At 61.0% G+C, this 21,050-nt stretch overlaps 1 protein-coding gene across 3 annotated transcripts; it reads left to right on the forward strand.

The window, feature by feature from the left end:
• Window positions 1-1,450: 1,450 nt before the first annotated feature.
• On the forward strand, window positions 1,451-20,667 carry ST3GAL5 (ST3 beta-galactoside alpha-2,3-sialyltransferase 5). Of its 3 annotated transcripts, none has more exons than XM_079111273.1 (7): window positions 1,451-1,459; window positions 7,151-7,274; window positions 8,826-8,937; window positions 13,182-13,525; window positions 15,857-16,043; window positions 17,051-17,209; window positions 20,203-20,667. In XM_079111273.1, the coding sequence occupies exons 2-7, from the start codon at window positions 7,153-7,155 to the stop codon at window positions 20,449-20,451; spliced, it is 1,173 nt and encodes a 390-aa protein (XP_078967399.1). In that variant the 5' UTR covers window positions 1,451-1,459; window positions 7,151-7,152; the 3' UTR covers window positions 20,452-20,667. The 3 variants fall into 3 exon arrangements, with proteins under 3 accessions (XP_078967399.1, XP_078967398.1, XP_078967400.1); XM_079111272.1 differs by lacking the exon at window positions 1,451-1,459 and adding an exon at window positions 4,351-4,553; XM_079111274.1 differs by lacking the exons at window positions 1,451-1,459; window positions 8,826-8,937 and adding an exon at window positions 4,532-4,553.
• The last annotated feature ends 383 nt before the right edge of the window (window positions 20,668-21,050 follow it).

The raw sequence follows: 21,050 nt of genomic DNA on the forward strand, positions 1-21,050 counted from the left end.
TCTGCACACTCAGTGCCCTCCAGTGTTCTTGTGTAGCTAGGTGGGACGGTCCCTGGCAGGGCTGGAGGCGGAGGTGTCTGTAACTAGGCTGAGCCTGGGGAGTCCTGGCGATGACGGCCAGGTCTCAGCAGCAGCGTCCTCACCAGCACCTTCTCTGTGGTTTTGATCTCGAGTGAAATTCCACACTCCTGAGAGTCCAGAGACGCTGCCACCCCCGGAGACAGGGTGGAAACAGCAGGCTGGCCCCTCGGTGGTGGGCTAGGCTGTCAGAGCGCTCTGTCGGGGCTGGGCCTGCGCCGGGTTCTGCCTGGCTGGTGAGTGGACTCGGGCCTGGTTGTGCCCATTGGCTCGCGTACCCCGGTGTGGGTGAGGACAGGACCACACGCTGCGATGAGTTGGGGCTTCTCGCGAGATGGCACAAGCCAGACCGACCGGGAAAAGATCAGGTACTGAAACTCAAGAAGCGTCATCTCAACCCTTGATCTCAGTCTTGCTTCCCTCCTGGTGGCCCGGCTAACTTTAGGAGGGGCAGTGTTGGAATGGTCAGGTCTGGGCGGTCTGAGGAGCATCTGAGGGTGTCTGCAGACATTTTGGGTTGGCAGCACTGGAGGGGGGGGTGGGGAACCGGATGCCACTGGCACCTGGTGGGTGGAGGCCAGGGTGCTGCCTGACAGCAGGACGGCACCGCCCGCGTCTCAGGAGTCTCAGAGGAAAGGCTGCAGGAGGCCCACTGGGTCCTGGGAGCACGGGTCAGGGTTCTGGAGGGAGGATGGAGTCTGCCTGCTCCCGAGGGCTTGCCGTCTGGACTCCTCGGAGAGAACTGAGTGTGAGCTGGCTGTGAGCCTGGAGCCAGGGGCCCTGCAGCTGGGTAGCTGTGTGGGGCTCCTGGCGGGATGCTGTGGGGAGCACAGACGTGCACAGGTCCTGTGGGGAGCAGGCAGGTGCCCCTGTGGTCTCGGGCAGGGGCTGCTTGTCTCAGAGCCGAGGTCCCTGCCACAGAGCAGCCGCCTGGTGCTGCCTGAGGTCCGCGCCCCGCCTCCCGCCTCCCCACTTCCTGCCCGCCCACCATGCTCACCACTTGAGCTCTGGTCTTGAGCTCCTTCCTAAGTCCCACAAGACAGCGTTTGGCCCCCTGTGCGCTCATTTCGCTCCGCTCCTGTGCTCCAGGGGGTGGCTGTCCCCCTCCCTCCCCAGGTGGCCTGTCCTGAAGCGAGGGTGGGCAAGGTGTCCCAGCTTGCGGAACCTGTGTGCCACCTCCGGGCCCCAGCTGCTTTCATCCTGGTCCTGCAGGTGGGGCACTGCTGGGCTTCAGCTGCAGCCTGGGTGCAGCCCCTCTGCCACCTCCTCCGCCTCCCGTGTTCCTTCCCTGGTGAGGGTCTCTTGAGAGCAGGGACCGGTCCACCCTTACACAGCACAGAGCACGGCACAGAGGAGTCGGGCACTTGGAAACCAGCCTCGCGTGAGTACAGAGCATCCTGTGGTCGTGCTGGGGGATGGTTCTACTGGGGGCTGCTTTCCAGATGGCCGGAATTTCAGGCTTCTCCCGGTCACAGCTCGGTCTGCACTTCCTTCTCCCTCTCGGGACTTAGTCTCTGGGTCGCCCTGGCCCTTCCTCAGCCACGGGGCCTCTGCGGTGTCTCTGGCTCTGGCAGCCCCCACCCTGGACCCCGCCATCCTCCTGCTGACAGACCTACCCTCTGGGGAAGCACCTCCAACTTTGGGAGGCCCCAGCTGGCCTGCATCTCATGGCCAAAGAAACATAAGTGGACGCTGTCAGGGGGCCTCCAGGCAGGTGCCCATCCTTCCCGCCTCCTTCCTCTCCTACCTGGAAGGTGGAGCAGAGCCACGTGTTGATGCTGGGTGAGCCCAAGAAGGCAGGGGCTGGGGACACCCCATCACAGAGCTGCCTGGTCTGCTGTCCCCAGACTCGCTGTGCTGGGGAAACAAGCCCAGGGGTGTTGGGCACAGGCCTGGCTGACACTCCAGCCCCGGGGCCACTGCCCCGTCCCTGCTCAGGATATCCAGGCTGTCCCCGGTCACCTTGTTCCAGCTGCTGCCTCGCACTCTCTCTCAGTCTCACAGCAGCATGTGTCCGCCGCCCTTCCTGCCGCCCTGCTCCCCTGGGTGTGTCTGTGGCAGGTGGAGTGCTGTGAGGTGCGCCTTCTGGATCCCGGGAGGCTGTGCGCAGGCGGTCTCTCCCGCAGACCCGTGTCCGTGCTGCCCGTGGCGCACACTCCCAGGAAACAGCACTCGTCTCGAGTGGCTCATGTTGCACTCTGTGAAAGGCCCATGTCCCACAGAGACTGGGTACGCTCTTCTGTGGGGTAGAAACATGATCTTCCAAGATGAGACTCTTCTGCAGGAAAGTGGGAGGGCAGTGCGACGGGGTGGCTGTTGCCCAGTCTGCTGGTGAGGAGCGGGTCAGAGATGTGCGGGGCCGGCACCAAGGGAGCCGGAGGAGATGCCGGGGGAAGCCCGGGGGCGGCGCCCGCATCACCTGGAAACTGAGGGTCTGCGCAGTGAGCAGGTGCCATGCCACTTAGCAGGCCCGGTAGAGCACAGGCGGAGACCCCCTGTGTGGAGCCGGCTTTCTGTGGGAGGCCAGAGGCCTGTCACATCATACGGTGGGGACGGTGTGTCCTGGGGAGCGTGAGGAAGACAGAGCTAAGCCGGTGCGTCTGCAGCTTGTTAGTCCAGCCCAGCCACTTTCCCGTTATGCAAATTGAGTCGACTTCTGCTATTAATTGAATCGACAGAAAGATGGATGGGCCTGTGAGCACGCTCAGCCTGGGCCGAGGGGCCGCTTGGGAGTGCAGACGGGTTTGTGACGCTCTGCTCTCCAGCTGGCGGCACTAGCCCTCCTCAAGGACGGGCCTTTGCTGTCCTCTGTTGGCCAGCGCTTTAGAAGCCCGGGAGGCTTTGCAGAAGTGGGCGGCTGTCTCTGCTGCCCAGCAGGCTGGACCTGCTGCTTGGGATTCCTCTCCACAGACGTGGTCCTTTCTTAACAAAGTCCCTCTGGAGGTGGAGGATCTCGGTTTCTGCTTCTCCACTCGATTCTCGACGTACGAGACGCCATCCCTGACAGTCTAGAGGTGCCCCAGGGTCCCAGAAGTCTTTTGTTTGGGGGGTTTTCAAACATCTCCTGGCAGCATGGCTACCGATAATAGCTGGAGGATCCCCCGTGAAAATGCTTGCTCTTTCAGAAGCGAAGGTAGGAATGTGCGGGATTCCACAGCAGCGGCGTGGAGAGCGCGTCCCTCACACACCCTGCTGGTGACAGGCGGGTGGCGCTGCCTCGAGGCCCGCCCTGTGGGTTGCCTAGGCGGGAAGGCGGTCTCCCTGCGTTCTGAGCGCGTTGATTCAGCAGAGTTGGGCACAGAGCTCCAGCAGCAGTGCACAAGCCTGGTGCCGTCTGCACTGCGGAGCCTCTAGCGGCAGCCGTACCAAGAGTGGAACAGCGCAGACGGCGGGAGGAGAGGACCTGGGCTACCACGCGGTCCTGGCCGCTTTCCGAGACTACCCCAGGGCGCCTGAAGCCATGGGCCGGAAGGAAGGGACGCGCCCAGGTCCGAGGCCCCGTGGCTGCAGGGCCTCCTGCCTGGGCTCCCTCCACAGTGCCACCCCGGCCTTTGGGGACCACTGCATGTCTCCAGTTGGGCCACCTGTGCCTCTGGAAGGCACCCTGGCTGGCTGCCCTTTGTGATGTCCAGAAGGTCCCTCGTAAAGCAGGAGCGAGGGGCATCGCTGAGCCCCACTGGGGTTGAGGAGACTCCCCAGGAAGCTGAGGCTCGTGCCGAGTGGACACCTCCCAGGAGGCCCACATGTGCACCCGTGTCTGCCCGAGCTCGAGCGCTGCCTGGGGCCCCCAGGATCTCCTGAAGGTGCAGCCTCAGGTCAGCAGGCCTGGGGCAGGCCTGGTCACCGCTGCGGGGGACAGCAGGCCCCGTTCCTGTTTTAACACCTATGAACTTTCAGCCTCAGCAATACTGAAAGCCGCCCTTCCGGAGTGTCCCGTCTGAGAGCAGGCCATAGGCAGGAGGCAGTTCTCCTCCACGCGAGTGCTTCTCACGGCTGCTCAGTGTCCACTGTCCTGTGTTGGGGAGACAAAGGTGCATGGTGGGCTGGCCGGCACTCGGCCTTCCAGATCGCAGAAGGAGGTTTCAGCTGGTTGTGGTAAACAGAGGAGGAAGTGCCCCAGATTGGCATCCTGTTAGCAGATGACCCCACAAAGAAGGAAGGGCACAGAGCAGGCGTGAGGCCAAGGGGCAGCTCCCCAGGCACCCTGGGCTGCAGCAGCCCGTCACGGGGTGTGACAGGCACGTTGGTCCACGAGGAGTCACGTGAGGGGAACCAGACTTGAAACATAAAGTGACCGCGTGGGAACATGGATTATAGGGAGTCTCTGCAGCATCCCAGGGGTGGCTGCAGGCCTTTTGTGAGGTCCAGCTGGTCCCTCGTAAAGCAGGAGAGAGGAGCACTGCGAGCGGTGGGATGTCAGGGGCGTCAGTCCTCTTGTGGGCAACCCGGCTGGCCAGGGGTCTGCAGTTCAGAGGGTGAGTGCCTGGGGCCTTGGAGGACGGTCCCTCTCCAGGGACCGGGAGGGAGAGGGCGTGCTGTCTGGCAACCTGGGTGGGAGTGGGGCTGCCAGGCGGCCGTGGCTCCAGCCCTCGGAGTCCGGTCAGGCAAGCCGCAACACGCGTGTGCAGGAACCTTGGCAGCCGGCTCCCGGGTCTTCCCTGTCATGGCCATGGCGAGACGCGTGCTCCTGGGTTGCTCTGGCAGGTGGTAGATGCCCGTTCCACAGATGGCTCTGCGCTGCGGCCAGGGGTGCTCCTCGGCTCGCTGCAGGGCGGGGCGCTGGGCGCAGGCGGGGCGGGGCCTACGACCCTCAGCCACTGCACAGCAGCTCCTCACCCCCTCAGCGCTGCTTCCCTGAATCAGGACGTGCTCGCGTCCAGCAGGAAAGCAGGGACTCTGCAGTGAGTGCAGGCAGAGGTGGGGCCTCCTCGAAGTCCGAAGGCCCGAAGCCCCCAGAGTAAGAGGGAAGCCGCAGCTGAGGGCAGGACGTCCCGTCATCCCTGGGCTAAAGCCACACCATCAGGAAGCTGCGGAGGGCGTGGCTCCTGCCACGTGGACACCCGGCTCCTGGGCCCGCAGCACTGGTGGACGCTGTGAGCTGCCATCGGAAGCCCGCCACACCGGGGCACGGGGCCACTCCTCCCTGCCCTCACCAGCCCCACCGGCACAGCTGACCAGCAGGGTGGCCCCCCACTCCATGCTGCGATGGTCATGAACCCTGAGCTCGGAGGCTGGGCTGTGTGTGTGCTGGCCGTGGGCAGCAGGTCCCCATGCGTGGTGACCCTGCACCATGGGCCGCACTGTCGGAAACCCTGCCAGGGCCTCGGGAGCTCCAGGTGCCCTGTGAGACGGGCTCGATGCTTCAGCAGAGGGTCCACAGAGCTCTCAGCACTGTGTTCCGAAGCGACTTGGACGGAACGACGCTCTGGAATTGGTCCTCCCTCTTCTGGGCTAGCGTCAGAGCGGAGAGGCTGTTCACAGTGGCGAGGAGAGAGGAAGAGGAGAGAAGAGACCCGTGAATGCTCGTCTGGCAAGAGAGAGGAAGAGGAGAGAAGAGACCGTGAATGCTCGTCTGGCAAGAGAGAGGAAGAGGAGAGAAGAGACCGTGAATGCTCGTCTGGCTTCAGGGTGAAAGGTCTCCCCGAAGAAAACGGCAAGATGCCCACGGGAATGAGGCGAGCCAAGTGTGCCTTGAGCATGCGCACTCCGTGGAAGGCGAGCATGGCCCATCCTGAGCGAGCTGGTGCTGACCACACGGCCCACGCCTTTGTCACACGGAGGCCACAGCGGCGTCGGCCCCCCACGAGGCTCTCCCTCCATCCCCACGTCCTGGGCGATGCCCTCTGTGTGGCACAGAGTAGCTTCTTGTGTGTCCTGCCTCAGTCAGCAGGAAGGACAGAGGGCAAGGGCAGGGTGGCAGGGGACACCCAGGGCCTCCGCTCAGACCCCAGGGGCTCGCACCTACGGACGAGGCCACCCTAGCCCCCAGGAGTCTGGAAGTGGAGGTTCTGGCCCTGGGCTCACGCACCCAGCTAAGAGCCCGGAGTCCAGCAGAGGAGCGGAGGGCCATTGCAGGGGTGCCCAGGGTCCAGCAGGGGAGGGGGAGGGGAGGGCTGCCTCAGGAGCACCGAAGCCCCTAGTTCACCTCAGGCAGCCGTCTAGAACTTGAGGGGCTGAGTATAAAACTGGTTCGAGGCAGGGTGCCGGGGTGCAGCTCGGGGCAGAGCACTTGCCCAGCACGTTGCTAGGCCCTGGGTTCCGTCCCCAGCCTGGAGGAGGACACGGTGAGTGAACTTGCAGGCGTACCCAGGCACGTGAGTGCACAGGGAGGTTTGTTCCCTTAGAAGGTGCTTCCTGTCGAAGGCAGTCATCTCTCTCTCCTCACGTGGTAGCTTTTTCCTGTTTAATGCTGTCTCTCTCTTTGGTACTAGGAATTGAACCCGGAGGTGCTCTGACGGGGCTACATACCCAGCCCATCTTATTTTTTATTTGTGACCTTTTCTCATGTGGTGGTTCATGCCTCTTATCCCAGGGACTCAGGAGGCTGAGGCAGGAGGACTACAAGTTTGAGACCAGCCAGCCTCAGCAACTTAGTGAGACCCTGTCTCAAGGTGAACAGTGGGGGGCGGGAAGCTGGGGCTGGGGCTCAGTGGTAGAGCACCCTGGGTTCAATCCCCAGTGTGTCTTGGAGGGAAAGAAAGTGAACTTTCAGATTCTGGAATAAAGGTAAACTCAGGTGCCATCGTAATATCTGACTGGGGGAGCCCGGCGCCTTCCCTCCGTCCCCACCGTGGGGCCACCTGTGGAACTCTGGTGCGCCGACACGCTGGGAGGCTGACGCGGACACCAAGGCAGGACGCTTCATGGCTATAGGCCGCCCCCAAGGCCCCAGACACCGCTGACGAGTCCTCGCTCTCCAACGCTGTCACTGTGAGAGCTCAGGGTCACGCCTGCAGCCGTGGTGTCCCCACGCGCCCCCTCCTCCTGGGTCCAGGTGGCGCCTTCCTAAGTTTGTCGGGTCCCCCAGCACCGTCCAGCTAACGCTCCCCGCGCCCCATCCCCTCTCCTCCAGCAATGCCAAGCGAGCATGAAGCTCTGAAGCCGAGGAGCGACAGCTCAAGGCCGTCCCTGCCATGGTGCAGCCGAGTCCAGGCCAAGATGCGGAGACCCAGCCTGCTGCTGAAGGACATCCTCAAGTGAGTGCCCAGCCCAGGCCCGTGGCCGCGGTGGCCCAGGGGAACCGGCAAGAGCCGCGCTCCGGGCCCGGGGACAGGTGACACGGGCCCCGGAGCCTGAGCCCGCGCTCTGGTGTCTGAGGGCACGCCAGGCCCTTCCCTCTGCTGTGCCCAGCAAGGCAGGCTCCTCCTGGCCGTTCAGGTGGGCCTCCACATGGGGACGCCGAGGCCCGGAGACGGCAGGAGCGAGTGGCTGTTGATTCTGGGAAGGACAGGGCGCTCCCACCAGCCCTGGAAGGTGGTGGGACCCTTGCAGGGCGGACTTGCCAGGGGCTGCGGCAAGCGTAGAGACGCTGGCCGTCAGGCAGGGATGCTGGAACGCAGCCCTGGACTCGTTCAGGAGAAAGCTGAGAGGAGACGTGTGTGGACAGACGGTCAGACCCCTTCAGCCACTGGCAGCCTCTGCTCTCCCTCTACAGGGCTGACGAGAGAGACCTGGGCACCCGCAGGCAGGACCCTGGGGGCTGGGGAGGGGACACCAGGTCCCAAGACTCGACTCAGGACGCAGCACAGGACTCGCGGGTGCTCCCCGCCCACGCCTAGGTCCCCTGTGCCTTTGGGAGCCCCGTGTGCGCCCGCAGTCTCCTGTTTTCACACCGCAGTGGCGGGCTCCTGTGGCCGGCTCCTGCCCGCTAGCAGTGCTCAGTCCCAGGGCAGAAGTGAGGTGCGTGCCCAGCTGTTCTCAGGGAGCCCGACAGGACCTGAGCCCTGCGACACACCCTGCCGGTGCTGCAGGCACGCCTGGGTGCGTGGCCCGGCTTCACTCTGGTCCCCAGGGACCAGCACTCCTGCTGCCCTCAGGTCTCCACCTGTAGCACCCCTGTGGACGGGCGTCCTGGGTGCCACCTAGAACCGCCCCCTCGTCTGGAGCAGGGCTCGCGCCCTGACGCCCCCCTTGCCTGCCTTCTTAGGAGGCAGGTTATGTAAAGCTGGGTCTTAAACTAAAGGTCCGGTTGTCCGACCTTTAGTTTGTCAGGGTCACAGGGAGTCGTTAACACCGAGCGTCCTCTGTCCACGCGCTGACCCATTGTTTTCTCCAGCCCCGAGTGTGCAAGGACGTGCCCGCGTGGGTCGCTCGGTCTTTGAAAGCAGTCTTTAGGCAGCGTGGGGTAACCTGGTGCTGCCGACTCCAGCGGCCTCATTTCTGGTAGGGTTCTCTAGAAGTATCAGGAGCAGATTGTTTCTTCATCTTCCTGTTTCACGTTAAGGACGGACAGTGTTCTAGAGAAAGGGAGACGCGCAGGCTCAGATTCTGTGGCTCAGACCCAGTGCCTGCTCTCTTCTGGGCGGCTGCTCCGCCCTGTGGTCTGGACTGTGTCGTGGCAGTGGGGGCATCTTTTCTACGTCGGCTCATGACGAGGACCGTCACGGGGACCCGCTGGCCTTGAGGACGTGGCACCTCCACCAGGCGGCAGAGGTGGTGTCCTCTGGCCACACGGCGGGCGGTGCGCTCCCTGTTGGCCTCGAGCTCCCCGGCGAGCGCCCGCGTCACTGCTGGCCTGTCCTTTCCAGGTGCTCCCTGCTTGTGCTCGGCGTGTGGCTGCTCTACCTCCTCAAGCTGAGCTACACCACGGACCAGTGCGATGGCAGGAGGACGCCCTACCTGGACCCCGAGCACACCAAGGTGGGCCTGCTGTCCCCGGGGCTGAGACCATGATCAGAGTGTGACACAGGAAGCCCCTGACGCCCCTCACTGCAGCCGGGGGCAGGGGCGGCGGGTCCACCAGAGGGCCAGTGCCGGCGTGGGGCTGCCTGGTGCCGCCCCGTCACAACGCCTCAGTGTCCAGCAGGGTCCTGAAAGGATGTCTTGCTTCCGTTTGGTGCATGCAGAGCATGGTCCTGTGTGCAGGCCAGAGGCCCAGCAGGAGCTGCCGGTCACCGGGATCCAGGGCAGCAGGGCAGGAGCTGCTGGTCACCGGGATTCAGGGCAGCGGGGCAGGGTGTGGGACCGCAAGTGGGGCTGGCCAGGTGGGGAAGCCTTGGGAAGCGGCTCCCCTCGGTTCCCTCTGTCTGGTGCGCCTGACCCAGGAACAGGCTGAGTCCCGGGATGAGGAGCGGCCCTGTGGTCCTGGCATCGGCCTGGTGGAAAGGTGCATTCGGTGTGGGATTGTGTGGACGCCTTGGCAGAGGAGGGTCTCAGGCCAGGGGCAACTTTGAGCACCCAGCACCACAAGCAGCACCTCGTAGCCCTGCAGGGCGGGCCAGGTCCCCTAGCCACGTCCCGGTGCCCTGGGAGCCGGGCGTGCTCATGCTGTGGGAGAGGAAGAGAGCACCGAGCCATTGGCCTTCATTCTACGTTAAGACGTACGTTAAGACGTCCCTTGACGTGCCCCTTGTTCACAAGACCAGCAGCCCCTGGGACGCTCGGACGCATCGTCTGCTCAGATGTGAACTGCGCCTAGAGCTGTCCGAGGAGAGTCGGGCACATCTGTGTGGGTCTAGGCTTATGGCTGCTTTCCGGGTTCTCCCTCAGTCTTCTCTGACCCTGTGCCCTGCCCCCTGGTTCAGAGTGAGCAGGTGCACGAGCACCACGCCCAGTCTCTCCTCCTCTGTGCTGCAGGCCACCCTGGGAGGTCTGGGAGGTGAGAAGCGGAAGCCTCCACCCAGGGTCCACCTCTAACCAGGGCAGCACTAGAGTCCCACGGCTCTGGACCCGCCAGCCCCACGTCTGCCGGGCGGGTTTTCTCAGGAGTTGGTGATGGGCTCACTCCCTGGAAGCCTGTGCTTCAACGAGTCTGTTCATAGGGTCTCGCCGCCCTGGCCGCGGCCTGGCTGGGGACATTCCCTTCACGCACAGCAATCTCCTTGACCCCTGGGTCAGTGCTCAGCTCAGCCCCCGCCCGGGTAGCTGGCTGTTTTCACTGTGGTGTTCTTTCTGTGACCTGGTCACTCAGCTCGGTTGTTTTAAACGTGGGGACGGTCCAGAGGGAGCCTCTCTTGGTTAGTCAGGTGAGTCGCTCTGCCCTCCCTCCTCCCGAAACAGGACTTCCTCGCTTACAACGAGCATGCCACTCGCCTGAGTTCCTGAGGAGGAGGATCCTTAAAATCACAGAGTGGAAATGAAAGGGGAGACTTTGCCAAGGAAAAGAGCTCTCGGTACCGTCAGTGGCCCTTCACGCTGGTTTTCCAGGGCAGGTTGCCATGGCACCGACTCCGCAGCCCGAGGTGCCAGGCGGCTGCTTAGTTTTAATTGTGGGCAGCCTGGAAGACGCTGAGGAATGGGTGGACAGGCATCTCGTCCAGTCCCCTGCCCCCAGGCCTGCCTGCCTCCACCCAGGCGCCCCACTGCGCAGCCAGCCCCCTTGCTGGGCCGCCCTGGCCTCCGGCTCTGGAGCCACCCGTCTGTGGCAGAGCTCCTGCTCTCCACCGCAGCTCTGGGCCCCAGGCAGGCAGCGAGGTGTGGGAAGCCAAGCGTTCAGGCAGGAGGGCTGTCCCCACGCTCTCCCAGCCCCTCACACGTTGAGCTGGGGTGGGATGACAGGAGACGCTTGTCCCGGGGTCCGGTGGCGTTCAGAAGGCTCGCTGGCTCAGGACTGCTTCCTGCACCCGCCTGAGCCGGGCCAGGAGACTCCAGCAGGGGCGGCCGCTGAGCCTGAGCTCTGCTCACAGCCAGGAAATCTGACCTGGAGCCCGAGGTGACCTCTGCCAGACGGACATGGAATAGATCTCACTCCCGTCCTGCCCGCGACTCTTCTCAGGGTCTCTCAGCACTTCTCAGATGTTCCCTCTACCCTGGGAGGTCCGCAGGGCCAGATGCTTGGGATGTCATCCTAATGGAAAACTCAGGCCTTTGGCTTCCAAAAGTCGCTATTTATGATCTTCAGAGCTGGAGTCTAGAGAAGAGTCTACAGTATGGTGACCTCGCTGTACTGGGGTGCCTGTTAGGTGCAAGGCCTCACCTCCTGGGCAGGCTGGGTCGGGGCGAACCCCTCCATTCGGGGTGCAGGGTGGTGGAGCCCCTTTGCTTGGCATTGTCGATTCCTCACAGAGCTACCAACCCACGTGCAAGCTGCTCTTCTCGGGAGTTAGGTGTGTGCTGTTTCTGTGGGCAGGCTGCCGCTCCAGGAGCTGGCAGTGCCAGCCCCTGTCAGTACACCAGCACAGACCTCTTCTGCTTATGCCACCTGGCTGCACAGCAGGAGATACTGGTGACCATCTTGCAAGATGCCACCAGGGTTGTGGGGTAAACGGAGTCAGTGAACATGCCGTGTCTGCAGTATCACCTCTGAGCCTCCAAGAATGCCTGTTCGACATGGACGGAGCCTCAGGATGCGCATCACAGGCAATAGCAACTTTTTGAAGCTACATTTTTAAAAAATATTTCTTCTGCAGTAATGTAGTTGTTTCTAAAAACCTTATTTTGCAAAAATCAGACAATAAGTAGTAACTCTGTGAGGAAAACATAGTTGTCTGTGTCAGCTTTCCATCGCAGTGTCAACTTACCTGAGAAGAACAACTTCGAGGAGGATGCATTGACTGCTCACTGTTTCAGAGTGCTCAGTCCAATGGCTGGCTCCATGACTCTGGGTCTCAGCTGAGGCCCAGCATGGCGGGAGGGAGGACCGTGCTCACGTCCTGGTGGCTGAGAAGCAGAGCACACGAGGGGAAGGGCCAGGGACGAGATACAGCCTTCCAAGGCACGTCCCCCGACCCCCGTCCTCTGCCCCTGGCCCCCGTCTGTGGAGCAGTCGGTCCCTGGTTGAGTCCAGATCCCTGGTGATGCAGGCACTTCCAGCAGTCCCACCTCCGGTCGGCTGCACGGGAGCAAGGACCCCTGAGGTCCCTGCAGACCTAAGCTGTATGGCTGGCTCAGCATCCGAACTCTGCTGCAGAAAGAGTCCTCATAAAACCACGCAGATGGAGTCGGAAGGCCCGACAGTCCCTGAACACAGACGTCCCGGGAGCACAGGCAGGGCACACGGCTGGGCAGGAGGTGCCCGGCAAGGCCTTGGGGTGGAAACCCGGCAGCATGGCAGGGAGATCCAGGAGGCCCCCCAGCTGGCAGCTCCAGGCCAGCTGGGAGCAGAGCAGAGGAGAGGGGCAGCGGTCACCCAGGGCTGGGGCTCCTGGCTCAGCAGCTGCTCCTGCTGACAAGCCACACAGGCCGTCAACAGGTCACCATCCCTGACAGCGAGTCAGGAAACTTGCCCTCCAGAATGCACACAGCTCATTGCCCCAGCTGGAAAGAAGCCTTTTTAAAAATTGTGGTACAAAGAAAACAAAGATTTTGCCCTCTGGACTTCCTTTGTTGGTACTGGGGATTGAACTCAGGAGCGCTTAGCCACTGAGCCACATCCCAGCCCATTTTATACTTTATTTAAGTTGCTGAGGCTGGCTTTGAACACACAATCCTCCTGCCTCAGCCTCCCTAGCTGCTGGGACTACAGGCGTGGGCCCAGTCCTCCTGGCCATTTTTAAACATGCAGTTCAGCAGGCTTAGCCTGTTCCCCAGGGCAAAGCAGCTGTCCAGCTCCTCTTGCCCAGTAGGTCTCATAGGCTTCCTGCCCTTCCTGCTGTGTGGCTGGGTAGGTCACCTAGAGGAGTCATGTGTGTCTTTTTCCATGGGCTGCATCCCTTGCACCTGTCCTCGAACATCAGCAGTGCTGGCATGAGCCTCGGGCACCCCGGGGGGTGGTGTCACCCCGTGTCCTCTCCAGCTGGGCAGGAGCAGGGTCTGCAGAGCCCCTGCCCCTTCAGAGGGCAGTAAAATACGCACCCTTGCCACGCCTGGGGGTGTCCCTGCTGGAGCACAGATGCACCCAAATGGCACGTGTTCTGTGTTGAAAGGCGACAATCGCGGCAGCCCCCGCAGCCACTGTGGGCACGGGGTCCCGCGGGGCTCCGACTCAGCCTGCGATTCCCTTGCAGAGGGCGCAGAGGTACGCGCGGCGAGTCCTGCGGGAGGAGTGCCGGCCCGCCTTCGCCCGGACGGCCATGGCGCTGCTCTTTGAGCAGCGGTACAGCGCGGACCTGGCGCCCTTCCTGCAGAAGGCCCCCGATGCCCGCGGGGCCGAGTACAAGTACGACCCTCCCTTTGGGTTCCGCACGTTCTCGGGCAAAGTGCAGAGCCTCCTGGAGACGCTGCCCGAGCACGGCCTGCCGGGACACTGGACAGCCACTGCCTGCCGGCGCTGCGTGGTCATCGGCAGCGGAGGGATTCTGCACGGACTCGGGCTGGGCCCCGCCCTGAACCAGTTCGACGTTGTGATAAGGTACCTGGCTTTCCAGAGCTGCCCCGGTCCGGCCAGTGCGTGGGTGGGTGCAGGAGCCCAGCGGGGGACTTGGTGTTTGAGAAGCCGAAAGGAAACAGAAGGAGTTTCAGGGGGTCTGGAAGGACGGGCAGGACAAGTGAGCAGCAGGCAGCAGCCGGAGGCCCGGCCGGGTGGGGACGCCTGGCTTCCAGGCTGCCTGGGGCTGGGCGGCAGAGCTGGCAGGTGCCAAGCCCAGGCGGACCACCCCAGTCTCTGGCTCCGCTCTTTAAAACCCGATTTCCTCTGGGGTGTAGCCCCACTAGAGCACCTGCCTGCTGTGTGAGGCCCTGGGTTCCATCCCAGCACCAGGAAAAGAACAAATTTATTTTTCCAATTATACAAGTAAAATATATTTATTATTAAAATTCAGAAAAATGCAGGTAGAAGGGAGGAAATTCCAGCCCCACAGTGTGAGAGCACTATCAGGGTGCCCAGGAGTTTGGAGGGATTGGTGGGTTTGGAGGTGTCTTTAAACTCGCTGTTGTGAATCGTTGCTGAGGCTGTTAAATTCTCAGCAGGTTTTTACACAGGGTATTCTGAGGACTCAGTTCTGTTGGGCACTTGGAGTCTTGCGCTTTCCTTCATTGTGGGATGTTCTGCACATCCTTGTCCCTGCATCTCCATGTCCATCAGACTTGGAGTCCTTTAAAGCAGGGTGGTGGGCTCTCAGACGTGTCTGTCCACAGGCCCTGGGTTCACTGCAGTTAACCACCTGTCTCCACCTTCCAGCTGTGTGAAGCCCAGGCCTGGGGCAGCTGGGTCCTACCTCAGTTTGTCCAGCAGCTGCCGGTGGGTAGATTGAAGGCAGAAGAGAGGAGGGACAGGACCTGGGCATAGAAGGCTGGGTTCAGGGTGTGGAGCGTGCAGGCTTGGGGACAGAGGGAAGTGGCTGAAGCTGACTCGGCGGCTTCCTGAGACGCAGGGCAGGACTTCCGCAGTCTGACAGGTGGTGACAGGCACCCCAGCCTTCCAGTCTGGGGTCAGAGGCATCAGTGGTATATCACTGTCAGAAGTGGGTGGAGTGGAGAAATCTCTGGTTGGTGAGGGACAATGACGAAGTCTGTTTGGGACATTTGGACCCCGAAAGTGAACATGTGTCCCCATAGCACCCTGTGGTTTGGGGCAAGTTTCTTAACTGCTCCGCGCCCATTTCTTACCAGAAGCACCACAGGAACAGCCCAAGGGCTTCCCTCCCCTTCCCCAAGCCCATCAGTGACAGCCAGCCACATCCGTTTTATAGCTGTCCCTCTGTGTGCACGCCCCGCATAAGACAAGGCCATTGTGAGTGGGAAACAGGTCCCAAAGGCACTGAAGCCACCTGCCCTCCAAAGTATCCCAGCCCAGCCACACAGCGCACAGGTGTGTGCTGTTTTCCACTGTCTTGAGGTTGCCTGGAGCCACGGCTCTGTCCAGCATCACGGCAGAGCTGTTGGCCTGGGAAGAGATCAAAATCCAAGTCGGGCCTCTGCCGTCTGCTGAGTCAGGGACCCCTTGGCACCACGTTTCTCTCCTGCACCCTTTGAAAGTCACAGAGAGCAGCCCCAAGCCCTAGGCAATGCTGCGTGCTTGTCCTGAGAACAAGGCCACCCTGTTCAGAAGTGGGACGTCAGTGTGATGCAGGCCTGTCCTGAGACCTCCCACAGCTCACCCGTGATCGCCAGGATGGCCTCTACCTTGGAAAGAGGACAGAAAACAAGAAGGGCGCTGCCAGCCCAGGGACAGGTGTTCTGGAAGAGGAGTGGCCCAGGACAGAGGAGAGAAGTCAGATGCAGGTGTGATTAACACTCAGGAAGAAACAAAGGCGCATCCTGAGCCTTCACAGCAGCGTGGCCCTGTGGCTGCTTCTGGGGGCTTCCTAGAGTCTCCCAGAAACGGCGCCTGGTGAAGGCCTCGGGAAGTGCCCGAGCCCCACGCCTCCTTGGCCGCTGCGCGTGGGCGACTGCCCTTCTGACTGCCTTTTTGAAATTCTGGCCAGAACCATGAATGTTCCGAGCACAATGGGAGTCTTTAAGGAAACCTCACTGGCACCCAGAGAGAGCCCAGGATGGAAGGCATTTGATGGCTTACGGATTGGGGGGTGGATTGCCAACGCTCGGTTAGGTCTGGGTGCTTCCTTGTGAATGAAGCTGCGGTCATCAGACCAGACAAGGCAGCAGGTGGGACAGCCCACCCCAGTGCACCCTGGCCCTGGACAACGTGGGAAGGTGGCCTGGGATGTGGCCTGGGATGCCATGCGGTGCGGCCAGTGGTCGTGGCTTGCTTCGTTAACTGTCTTTCCTTTTGTTTGGATAGGTTAAACAGCGCGCCTGTTGAGGGCTATTCTGAGCATGTTGGAAATAAGACCAGCATACGGATGACTTATCCAGAGGGCGCACCACTGTCTGGTGCCGACTATCATGCCACCGACCTGTTTGTTGCTGTTTTATTTAAGAGTGTTGATTTTAACTGGCTTCAAGCAATGGCCAAAAATGAAACCCTGGTAAGCCCCAGAAGCCCGCCGCTCAGGTGCGTCAGAGGAAGGCTAAGGCGCCCCGACCGTGTGTGAGGACTCTTGTTCTAGACACGTTACAGTGCAGCACACACTTGTGTTGACTGCCCAGTGACAGCCCCTCCCTGGAGATCCCATCACTGCTGCACAGCCCGCCTCCAGGCTGTGGCGTTGTGCGTGAGCCACGGCTCAGCAGGAGCATAACGTGGAACGAGCCAGCCATCTCCGAGGTTGATCGCCCTTCCCTGCACACTTGGACTTGGTGGCTTTTGCTTAGTTCCAGAAAGAGGGTCACTGGGGTCAGGGGAGCATCATTGAAGATCTTCAGGACTAGGTGCAAATTCCCAGCGACGTTCCCGACCGCGGCGTCGGTGGTCGCTGGCTGGAGTGGGTCCTCACACTCCTGAGGGTGGACACGGAGTTGGCCCTGGGGTCCTAGTCCTTCTGTGAGCCTTTACCGTTGTCCATGTGCTGCACCGAAGTGGATTTCAGAGCCCAGTGGTCGCGTGTGTCGTGCACAGATGAACCATCCGTGAAGCTCGCGGGACACAGCAGACCTTCCCGTGAGCTGCGGGAGGGAACTCCTGTCGCCCCACTGACTCCACGTGGTCCACCGCTCTGGGTTTCTGCTGGGTAGAAGTTCTAGTGGGAAACTGAAGCCAGAGGAGGGGGCTCACAGGCAGTTGCCAAGCAACTCCAGGGGCTGGGAAATACAGCTGGGGAGAGAGGACCCCGGAGGGCCTGCCCACTGGCCTTCCCTGGATGAGCAGTGGTCGCAGACCGCAGGTAGGCTTCCTGACCCCTGATCCTGTCCGTCCAGTGCGCCCCCGTGCCTCCCTCCTTTCTGGCCTGGTTTTGAGTGGAGACACTGCGGCTGTGGATCTTCGGGAAGTGGCTGCAACATGCAGCACAGGTGGGCGGGTTGTGGGGCATTTGCGCCCCGCTGCTGGTGGGTGACCTTGCTCGCTCCCTAATGAGCGCTCACTTTCTTTCCTTAGCCATTTTGGGTGCGACTCTTCTTTTGGAAGCAGGTGGCAGAAAAAATCCCGCTGCAGCCCAGGCAGTTCAGGATTCTGAATCCGGTGCTCATCAAAGAGACGGCCTTCGACATCCTGCAGTTCGCGGAGCCTCAGTCCAGGCTCTGGGGCCGAGACAAGGTACTCCTGTTGCTGCTCAGTGAAGTGTCACTCGTGACCAAGGGGTGCATGCTCAGGGTTCCGCGGCCCCCTGTAAACCCAGGAGCCTCCCCAGAGGAGGCACTGCGCCCCAGGGTGTGTGTGCCGGCCGTGCTGACTGGGTTGGCGTGGTCACCACTGCGCTGGGGTGGGAAGGACGCGGCTCTGGCTGCAGGGCTGCTTCAGTGGCAGGACTCTGGGAGGCACTTGGCTGCGTAGAAAAGTTCTCCCCTTGAACCACTCAGGTTCGCCGACAGCCCTCTACAGTGATGGCGAATCAGCCTCCAAGCTGCGCTCCTCGTGGGCTGAGGTAGCCGGCGCGATCCGGGTTGCTGGACTGTGTGTTTAGAACTGTTCATGCTTGTGTGGAAATCGTTTTAGACACAATTTAGCACACATTGTAAACACACCCCAAACATACAGAGCTCCTAATAAATCCCCAAGAAAGGGGGATGCCAGGAAAGAATTGGCAAAACAAACAGGCATTCCCCAAAAGCAGGAATTAAAATGACCAGAGAAGGCGCAAAAAGCAGGCAGCATCACCCGTCACAGACAAGGCACAGGAGACCCCGAGGCAATCCCGGCCACCGTCCCAGCGGAGCTGAGAAGGCTGGCGTGTCTGCCGGGAAGGAGGGAGGAGAGCTGCAGTTCTCTGGAGGGCCGGCTCGCCGGGAGAGCAGTCTGAGTGTGAAGGTCTGCGGCCCAGCAAGTTTCCCCTGCACACGTCATCGTGGGCAAGCTGGAGGCTGTGCCCCCGCATTGACAGCAACGGACTGAAACAGCCTAAGTGTGCAAGGGATCCTTCAAACGGATCATGGCACGATCAGGCAATACCGTGTGGCCATCAAGGATAAAGGAACCTAATGGTCGTAAAAACACCTCCAAAATGTACTCAGCTAGACAGTCAAGAGGCGCTGCACTTAGGTGACCTGTTTCTGTTTAAACGTAAGAGCGTGTGTGCGTGCACGCATGCGTGTATGCTACAAACAAGCTTGGGGGTAGACACTGCACTGAAGAGTGTCCTCCTCTGGAGAGGACTCTGTGGAGACTCTACCTCCTACTTTATACTCCACTTTTTTTTGTTGTTGTTTGTTTGGTTGGTTGGTTTTTGGTAGCAGGGATTGAACCCAGAGTTGCTTTACCACTGAGCCGTATCCCCAGCTCTTTTTATCTATTTTGTTTAATTTTGACACCAGGTCCCCCTAAGTTGCTCAGAGCCTCACTAAGTTGCTGAGACTGGCTTTGAACTTGGGATCCTCCTGTCTCACCTCCCGAGCCACTGGGATTATAGGTGTGTACCACCGCACCCAGCTCCATTTACTTTTTATTTGAATTGGATATTTGTTTCTATAATTGATAAAATGGCATTTTCTTTTGGATGAAGCCAGTACCTTAAAAGAGGACTTCTGATCTAGACCTGCAGTGTCAGAAGCCTCCTCTCAGTCTGCCCTTCCAGCAGATGCAACAGTTGCCAGAAAAGGAGGTGTGATCTTAGAAGGCGTGTCTTATGTGATTTGGGGGCTACCAGTCATTTCCCGAGCTCTCCGAGAACGGGGCCTTACATACCCCACAAACACAACTGCACCCCCTCCCCCAGGAGCACCGGCCACCTGGGCTGGTGCCCCAGCTGCAGAGCAGGACAGCTCCCTTTGCCGGCCTTCCTGTTGATTTCCATTTCCTAACACGCAGGATGGCCCTGGGTTCCTTTGAGAGGTAGAGGCAGCCCGAGCAGTTTTTAGTGAATGGTGATGGGGTCCTGTGTTCCCCGGCCCCGCCTAGATCAGTGAGTGCTGGAGAGAACCCTGTTCCCATTACAGAGTTGTTTCTGGAAGCCGCAGGCCCAGCTCAGATGAGCCCTCGAGCAGGCAGCCCCTCTGCACATGAGAACTCTATGCCAGGGCATGACGGTCGAGCACCCCAGTCTGAAAATCCAAAACCTGAAAGATCCAAAACCCCAAACGTTTTGAGCCCCCCTAAACCCCTACACCACAGGGTCGGGCCAGACCACGCCAGGCCACGGCCAGAAGCGGCTGTGTTAAAGGTGCTGTGTGAAGCTGCCTTCAGGCTGTGTGTGAGGCGCACAGGAAACTGATGGATGTCACGTGGGACTTGGGTCCCAGCCCCAGACATCTTACATATGTAAGGCACATGTCCAGGGTCCACACATACCCCACACATTCCAGGCCCCAGCGTGCCAGAAGGGACGCTCACCCGTGAGGGATGCCAGCCACAGGGTCTGCCTGGTCCACACTGGCTGTCTTCACCCAGAGCAGGGTAGAGAACTGGAAGCACAGAGCGGACTCGTCGCTGCAGGCACCGTGCTCCACAGCCAGGAGGAGGGCAGCAGCTCGGGGGCCGCAGAGCGGCCTGGACCTTGGGCATCCTAGGCCAGAGTCCAGAGGATCCACTCAAAGAGGAACAGGCACAAAGCTCTTGGTTCAGGTCTAAAGATGTGTTTGCCTAAACAGTGTGGGACGCAGCTGGATTAGCAGCTGGCTTAGCAGCTGGACGTGGTCTGGAAATGCTATTTGCCAAAAAGCAGACGGGCCTCAAGTGCAATGTAGGGCAGTGGGATAAATGAGGACCAGAGGGAGAGCCGATCCCGCAGAGGCTGCGGGGCGGGAGCCAGGCCCTGGGAGGGCCGGGCAGGTCCTGTGGCTGCCCGTTGGCACATGAGGAGGATGCGGGTGGCCCTGTGGTTCAGGGCACAGGTGCAGGGCGGAGCTGGGAAGGAACTCGCAGCCAGTATGAGGAGTCCTATCAGTCAGGCCGCCTCTCGGGGGCGTCCACAGACCGCGCTTTGGAGCCGGGAGCCCCGACCTCCCTGGGGAGTTGCACTGTCCAGGTCCGCGGTAGGCGAAGTGGGGTGAGGTCCCAGCCTGCAGCCCGGGAGGCCGGTATGGCCCGGCGTCCAGCACCGCAGAGCTGTGGGCGGTGCCAAGGTGTGAAGTACGCTGGTCTTGGCTCTCTTTCAGAACGTCCCCACGATGGGCGTCGTGGCCGTCATCCTGGCCACTCACCTGTGCGATGAGGTCAGCCTGGCGGGTTTCGGATACGATCTCAGCCGGCCCCAAACGCCCCTGCACTACTTTGACAGCCAGTGCATGGCCGCCATGAACTTCCAGACCATGCACAACGTGACCACGGAGACCAGGCTCCTCCTGAGGCTGGTCAAGGAGGGAGTGGTGACGGACCTCACCGGGGGCATCCACTGTGAATTCTGAACACACAGACCTCGCCGGAGGGCGACCGGGACCAGAGGGCTGTGCCTTCTCCATGAAGTTCGTCCTGCAATATTCGAAGAGCAGTTGGTATTTTTAACTTTTAACTTAAGACAACAGATGCCCAGCTCTTCCCACTTTTTCCCTATTTATTTGAAGTCAGTGTTTGTTTTTGCACAATGTTTTATAAGTTAAGTTCAAGAATGGAAAGACTTTTCAGAGAGAATTGTATGAAATGATGTTTCATTGTGTTTTTGAGAAAGTGATTTAGTCTGTAAACGCTCTGGCCGTGTCGCCTGCGCGTTGAATACCAGGTCACGAGGTGAAGGAGGTCTCGCTCCTGAAGCGCTCATGACCACCCCGCTCTGCTCCTCTGCTCTGGTGGAACCGCCCAGGAGGGTGTGCCAGGCACTGGGCTGCTGCAGCCCCACCCTCTGCATGAGACTCGAGAATCCACCGGAAGCTGTGCTGGGGGCCCTGGAGGAAGGGACATGGGACACAGCCCTGCCCCTGAGTGCCTTCAAGCCGCCCAAGCCGCAGAGGCCCGGCCCTCCCAGCAGTGGTGATGATGCTGAGCCTTCTTGAGACTGTTTTCACGGCCC

Source organism: Sciurus vulgaris, assembly GCF_902686455.1.
Source record: "Sciurus vulgaris genome assembly, chromosome: 14".
Taxonomy (NCBI): domain Eukaryota; kingdom Metazoa; phylum Chordata; class Mammalia; order Rodentia; family Sciuridae; genus Sciurus; species Sciurus vulgaris.

Excerpts from the sequence above, each read along its gene's own strand:
- ST3GAL5 (XM_079111272.1), top strand. The coding sequence starts at position 4,385 with ATGGATTATAGGGAGTCTCTGCAGCATCCCAGGGGTGGCTGCAGGCCT. Across the intron at positions 4,554-7,150 it reads AGGGGTCTGCAGTTCAGAGG|CAATGCCAAGCGAGCATGAA; the intron begins GTGAGTGCCTGG and ends CCTCTCCTCCAG. Across the intron at positions 8,938-13,181 it reads TGGACCCCGAGCACACCAAG|AGGGCGCAGAGGTACGCGCG; the intron begins GTGGGCCTGCTG and ends ATTCCCTTGCAG.